Source organism: Gadus chalcogrammus, chromosome 22 (assembly GCF_026213295.1).
Source record: "Gadus chalcogrammus isolate NIFS_2021 chromosome 22, NIFS_Gcha_1.0, whole genome shotgun sequence".
NCBI lineage: Eukaryota > Metazoa > Chordata > Actinopteri > Gadiformes > Gadidae > Gadus > Gadus chalcogrammus.
In genome coordinates, this window is record NC_079433.1 from 509,279 (window position 1) to 516,099 (window position 6,821).

Genomic DNA, 6,821 nt, shown 5'->3' on the forward strand with positions numbered 1-6,821 from the left:
CAGTCTAGCTTGGAGAGAGACACAGACAGACTAGCTTGGGAAGTCACAGCGACTTCCAGTTTTGACTTGAGAGATTGAGGTCATGTCCTGAATAATGAGAGAGAACAGACACAGAGGAGGAGAGGGAGGAGGGAGGAGGAGGAGAGGGAGAGGGAGAGGGAGGAGGAGGAGAGGGAGAGGGAGGAGGAGGAGGAGAGGGAGGAGGGGGAGAGGGAGGAGGAGAGGGAGGAGGGAGGAGGAGGAGGAGGGAGGAGGAGGAGAGGGAGGAGGAACGTACGTCGACCACGGGGTTATCCGGGGGGCGGTCCACGCGCTTCGGCTTCCCCTTCAGCTTGATCTTCTTCCCTGGTCGGCCCTCGTCTCCCATCATCAGCTCTCTGCACACACACACACACACACACACACACACACACACACACACACACACACACACACACACACACGTTTATAGGTGTGGCATGTACAGGTGTGTGTACCTGTGGTTCCAGCACTGGAGTTTGTTTGCTCAGTGTGTACAGGTACGTTTAAGTCCAGATGTGTGTGCACCTGTGGTTCAAGTGCTGCATGTGTGTTGATGTACAGGGAGCGTGTAGCTCAGTGGGCTCAGGTGTGTGCAGGCTCAGGTGTGTGCAGGCTCAGGTGTGTGCAGGCTCAGGTGTGTGCAGGCTCAGGTGTGTGCAGGCTCAGGTGTGTGCAGGCTCAGGTGTGTGCAGGCTCAGGTGTGTGTGTAGGCTCGTGTGTGTAGGGCCAGGTGTGTACCTGTGGTTCCAGTACTGCACTTTGTAGACGTCGTACTCAGAGACGTCCATGTCCTCTGATTCCCAGGTGGCCTGGTCATACGTCAGGTCACGCCACTTGATCAGGTAGTGCACGTTGTTCTTCCTGTCCACACTGCGCACACACACACACACACACACACACACACACACATTACATCATGCACCGTGCAGAAGGGGGTGACAATATAACAACAGGACTAAAGGGCTGATTATGGTTCCACGTTCACACAACGCAACGACCACGCAGACGCTTCGACGCAGAACCTTTATGTTTCTGTGCCGGGTTTCAGTAAGCGGACCAATCACAGCCCTCGCTGCTGCGTCGCCTCGATGGAAGGTTAACATTTTTGGGAGGCGCATGTCCGGCCCTTGGGGTGGACGCAAGGAGGGTCCGCAGGTCCTTAACCCCCTTGCGTTGAGTGAACGTGGGACCATTATCAGTCCTTAAGTGAGGCTTCTACTTCCTGTTTAGACAGGAAGTAGTGCAAGGCCCTACCGAGGGCTGTTGACCTGTGACCTCAGTGAGTAAGACACAGACAGACAGACAGACAGACAGACAGACAGACAGACAGTTAGACAGACAGACAGAGATAGAGAGTCAGACAGACAGAGATAGAGAGTCAGACAGACAGAGATAGAGAGTCAGACAGACAGACAGACAGAGATAGAGAGTCAGACAGACAGACAGACAGAGATAGAGAGTCAGACAGACAGAGATAGAGAGTCAGACAGACAGACAGACAGAGATAGAGAGTCAGACAGACAGACAGACAGAGATAGAGAGTCAGACAGACAGACAGACAGACAGAGATAGAGAGTCAGACAGACAGAGATAGAGAGTCAGACAGAGATGGAGAGTCAGACAGACAGAGATAGAGAGTCAGACAGACAGAAATAGAGAGTCAGACAGACAGAGATAGAGAGTCAGACAGACAGAGATAGAGAGTCAGACAGACAGAGATAGAGGGTCAGACAGACAGAGATAGAGAGTCAGACAGACAGACAGAGATAGAGAGTTAGACAGACAGAGATAGAGGGTCAGACAGACAGGCGACTCTACCTGTGGTTGAGGATCCGGTGCACCATCAGCCACTCCATCTTGATGCCGAAGCGGTAGTACTTCTCCTCCATCTGGGCGTACAGGGGGTCCTTCTTCTTCCTCTTGGAGCTCTTCTCCTCCTCCCCCTCCCCGCCGGCGTCGATGGGCGGGGGGTCGTCCATGTCGTTCTTCCTCTGGTAGTTCCTGAACATCACCTGGCAGTGCAGCTCCAGCTGGGGAGAGAGGTTGGGTTAGCGCAGGGAGAGAGAAAGAGAGAGCCCAGGTAAGCATAGAGCGAGAGTCACACACGAAAGAAAGCAATGGTGATGTCAAGTGTGAATGCTAGTGTGAGTGTTAGCATAGCCTTGCATCAGTGTGTGTGTGAATGCTAGCATGTTTCCAGCGTTGACGATAGATCGTCACACGTCATCGCTGTGTATTGGTCAGTGTGGGTGCTAGCATCATCTTTACCGTGTGTTAGCATCACTGTGCTAGCGTTAGCATCATGTATTGGTCAGTGTGGGTGCTAGCATCATCTTTACCGTGTGTTAGCATCACTGTGCTAGCGTTAGCATCATGTATTGGTCAGTGTGGGTGTTAGCATCATCTTTACCGTGTGTTAGCATCACTGTGCTCGCGTTAGCATCATGTGTTGGTCAGTGTGGGTGCTAGCATCATCTCCAGCGTGTGTTAACATCACTGTGCTAGCGTTAGCATCATTCCAGCGGCACTGACCTGCAGCTCGGAGACCCAGGAGCAGTGCCAGTAGGACATGTTGGACCATTTGGCGAAGAACTCCCGGTCAGGGCGCCCGGCGAGGGGGGCGGGGTCGGGGGCATCGGCCGCCAGGTCGGGGGGGCGGGGCACTGGCGTGGGGGGAGGGGGGTCGCTCCAGCGCCACGTGAGGATCTTCTGCACCTTGCCCTTCATGGCCGGACACTGCGGGAAGGGGGGGGGACGTCAGGGTTAACCTCCAGCAGACCGGGAAGATTCTCTACGTATCCAGCAGTTGCAGCGTGGGATCAGTAACCCAGTCCGGCTCCTCAATGGCCGGCCTCCCTGTCCGTCAGGGGCGGCGGCGGGCGGTTGGCTCACCGTGCAGCGGGGGCAGATCCACTCTCCGTTGGGGATCTCCGGCAGCGGGGGGTTGAGGCAGTGGATGTGGTAGGACGAGGGGCAGGAGTCGCAGCACAGCAGCTCCCCGCCGTCCTTACACACCCGGCAGAACTCCATGTGGTGGTCGTCCTCCTCCGCCTCCCCAACCTCCACCTCCGCCTCCACCTCCTCCTCGCCCTCTGACGGGTTCTCCCGCGCCTCCCACTGGATGCCTTCCTTCTCCTGCAGGGGGGGGAGGGAGAGGGGGAGGGGGAGGGAGAGGAAGAGGGAGAGGAGGAGGAGGAGGGAGAGCCAACATGTCAGCTTCTGACCATAACATTGAGTTAACAGGACACCATGTGACACGACCTCAGCCAATCACAAACCCCGACAGTCATATGCCTGTTGTGAAGGAGCAGGTAGTGTGTGTGTGTGTGTGTCCGAGTCTGTCTGTGTGTGTGTTCTTACGCAGTGCGGGCAGCTCCAGGTTCCCTCGGGGGCCTTCTCCATGTCGGGGTCCAGGCAGACCATGTGGTACGCCCGGGGACACGTGTCACACAGGATGATCTCGCCGCCCTGCTGGCACACCTCGCAGTAGTCCTGGTGGTCCGTCTCGTAGCCGTCGCCCTCCTCCGCTTCTGGAGAGAGAGAGAGAGAGACGGGGTGAGGGGGGGCTCCCAACGCTACGCCTCGACCATCCACCCACTAGCACTGGCATGCTAAAACCTTAGCACTGCAGAGCAATGGCAGGCTTAGTAACACCTTAGCATGGCAGAGAATCCCACGCTAGCATGCTAACACCTTAGCACTGCAGAGTATAGCACGCTAGCATAATAACACTTTACCATTGCAGAGAATAGCACGCTAGCATGCTAACACCTTAGCATTGCAGGGAATAATACGCCAGCATGCCAACACGTAACCATTGCAAACTACCTCAAATCGAACGCACCCTCTGAACACAGGAAGCGTATCTGTATAGATTAGTATTTTATATTCCACCTTCTCATGTTGTGCTATCCAAAACACCCCCGGAGTGCACGTGACAACAGCAGTTGTCACGTGCACGCCACAAGATGGCGTGCTGCTAATTATACCTCCTCCTGTGTCGTGAATCAGGCCCCGTGACTCAGACGCCACGGGGTGAAAACGCAACACCACCTCACTGCTCCACCTCCTAGTGAACACCACCTCACTGCTCCACCTCCTAGTGAACACCACCTCACTGCTCCTCCTCCTAGTGAACACCACCTCACTGCTCCTCCTCCTAGTGAACACCACCTCACTGCTCCACCTCCTAGTGAACACCACCTCACTGCTCCACCTCCTAGTGAACACCACCTCACTGCTCCTCCTCCTAGTGAACACCACCTCACTGCTCCACCTCCTAGTGAACACCACCTCACTGCTCCACCTCCTAGTGAACACCACCTCACTGCTCCACCTCCTAGTGAACACCACCTCACTGCTCCTCCTCCTAGTGAACACCACCTCACTGCTCCTCCTCCTCCTCCTCCATCACTAGGTAATAGCTCCCCCTAACCAGCGGCCACCAGGCGGTAGACAGAGGAGGACTGCAGACCAGACCCTGACCCGGACCAGATGAACACCAGACCTGGACCTTTGGTCCATCACCGACCAGCCACCCCAGGGGTCCATGACAGAGACAGACCCAGGGCCTACAGGGCCTACAGGGCCTACAGGGCCTACAGGGCCTACAGGGCCTACAGGGCCTACAGGGTCTACAGGGCCTACAGGGTCTACAGGGTCTACAGGGCCTACAGGGCCTACAGGGTCTACAGGGCCTACAGGGTCTACCTTTCTTCTTCTTCGGTTTGCTCTTGGGGGTCTTCTTCTTGGAGCGTGAGGTGCGGCTGCTGGAGCCTTCCGACACGCTGTTCATACTGGTCTCATCGAAGTCGCTCTCCACGTCAGGCTCCTCCTCCTCGCTCTGGACACGCACAAAGAGACACACACACACGCACACAAAGAGACACACACAAACGCACAAAGAGACACACACAAAGAGACACACGCACACACACACAATGGTTATGCATGTGAGGCGTTAACAGATGGAGGGAAAAACGACTGAGAGTGTGAGACAGACAGACAGACAGACAGACAGACAGACACACGGACAGAGGACCTACCGAGGACCTCTTCCTCTTGCTGTTGAAGCCCCCCAGCTTGATCTTGAGGGGGGCCACCTTCTTGGTCTTGGCCACGTTCTTCTTCTCGGCGGGCTTGGCGGTGGGCTTGGACTTCTTGCGGGCGTTGGGACCTGGAGAAGCCACAGTCAGTCACAGCCTCCTTCTGCACCCCACAGTGCTCAGTCCCTCCCAGACCACTGCCCAGGAGCCCGGCCCCTAGGGCCACCCACTGAGGGGCCCTCACTGAGTGTATGTTAACGAACAGACCCCAGACCTGAAGCATCCCTCCATTCTTCTAAAAGATGACGCTGGGTAAACACTGAACCTAAGGCCCCCACCAGGACTGACCTTTGCCCTCCTTGGTCTTGGCCTTGCGGAGCGGGACCACGGGCACGGGCGTGGGCTCGACGGGGGGCGGGGGCGGTGGCGGCGGTGGCGGCGGCGAGGGGGGCGCAGCCTCCGACACCATGGTGTCCACGGCGGCAGGCACGCTGGCGGTGGCCAGCGCGGCGTTGGCGGCGGCGGCGCCCCTCAGGGGGTTGTTGGTGCTGAACTCGCGCCACTTGGCCCCCAGGACCATCATCATCTTAGACACGGCGATCTTAGGGTTCTTAGCGGCGATGAGCGGCCTGCAGGGAGACGGGTAGAGGGAGACGGGTAGAGGGGGAGACGGGAAGAGGGGGAGACAGGTAGAGGGAGACGGGTAGAGGGAGACGGGTAGAGAGGGAGACGGGTAGAGGGGGAGACGGGGAGAGGGGGAGACGGGTAGAGAGGGAGAGAGGGGAAGACGGGAAGAGAGGGAGACGGACAGAGGGTAAGACGGGTAGAGGGGGTGACGGGTAGAGGGGGTGACGGGTAGAGGGGGAGACGGGTAGAGGGAGACGGGTAGAGGGGGAGACGGGTAGAGAGGGAGAGAGGGGGAGACGGGTAGAGGGAGACGGGTAGAGGGGGAGACGGGTAGAGAGGGAGAGAGGGGAAGACGGGTAGAGGGAGACGGGTAGAGGGGGAGACGGGTAGAGAGGGAGAGAGGGGGGAGACGGGTAGAGGGGGAGACGGGTAGAGGGGGAGACGGGTAGAGGGGGAGACGGGTAGAGGGGGAGACGGGGAGAGAGGGAGAGAGGGGGAGACGGGTAGAGAGGGAGAGAGGGGAAGACGGGTAGAGGGGAAGACGGGTAGAGGGGAAGACGGGTAGAGAGGGAGACGGGTAGAGAGGGAGAGAGGGGAAGACGGGTAGAGGGGGAGACGGGTAGAGAGGGAGACGGGTAGAGAGGGAGAGAGGGAGAGAGGGGAAGACGGGAAGAGAGGGAGACGGACAGAGGGGGAGACGGGTAGAGGGAGACGGGTAGAGAGGGAGACGGGTAGAGGGTAAGACGGGTAGAGGGTAAGACGGGTAGAGGGAGACGGGTAGAGAGGGAGACGGGTAGAGGGTAAGACGGGTAGAGGGTAAGACGGGTAGAGGGTAAGACGGGTAGAGAGGGAGACGGGTAGAGGGACGGGGAAAGAGACAGGGACAGAGAGAGAGACAGGGACAGAGAGAGAGACAGGGACAGAGAGAGAGACAGGGACAGAGAGAGAGACAGGGACAGAGAGAGAGACAGGGACAGAGAGAGAGACAGGGACAGAGAGAGAGACAGGGACAGAGAGAGACAGGTGAATGTTCTATTCCTCTGCAGAAGCGCGTGTATCTGAGTGTGGTTTCCTCGTGTGCCTACAGGCGTGTTTTAATATTCCCTTTACTTCAGCGGACGTTGGTTT

The 6,821-nt window shown here is 57.7% G+C and overlaps 1 protein-coding gene across 1 annotated transcript in view; it reads right to left on the bottom strand.

Moving 5' to 3' along the window:
• The window catches only part of LOC130376141 (chromodomain-helicase-DNA-binding protein 4-like), a 28,878-nt gene that overhangs the window by 21,853 nt on the left and 204 nt on the right, over positions 1–6,821 (bottom strand). The window contains exons 2-10 of the mRNA XM_056583361.1: positions 5,415–5,695; positions 5,067–5,197; positions 4,732–4,864; positions 3,382–3,551; positions 2,914–3,156; positions 2,554–2,757; positions 1,840–2,051; positions 760–891; positions 278–377 (exon numbers count right to left, since the gene is read on the bottom strand). Coding sequence (XP_056439336.1) covers positions 278–377; positions 760–891; positions 1,840–2,051; positions 2,554–2,757; positions 2,914–3,156; positions 3,382–3,551; positions 4,732–4,864; positions 5,067–5,197; positions 5,415–5,695 — 1,606 coding nt within the window. The remainder of the gene's footprint in view (positions 1–277; positions 378–759; positions 892–1,839; positions 2,052–2,553; positions 2,758–2,913; positions 3,157–3,381; positions 3,552–4,731; positions 4,865–5,066; positions 5,198–5,414; positions 5,696–6,821) is intronic.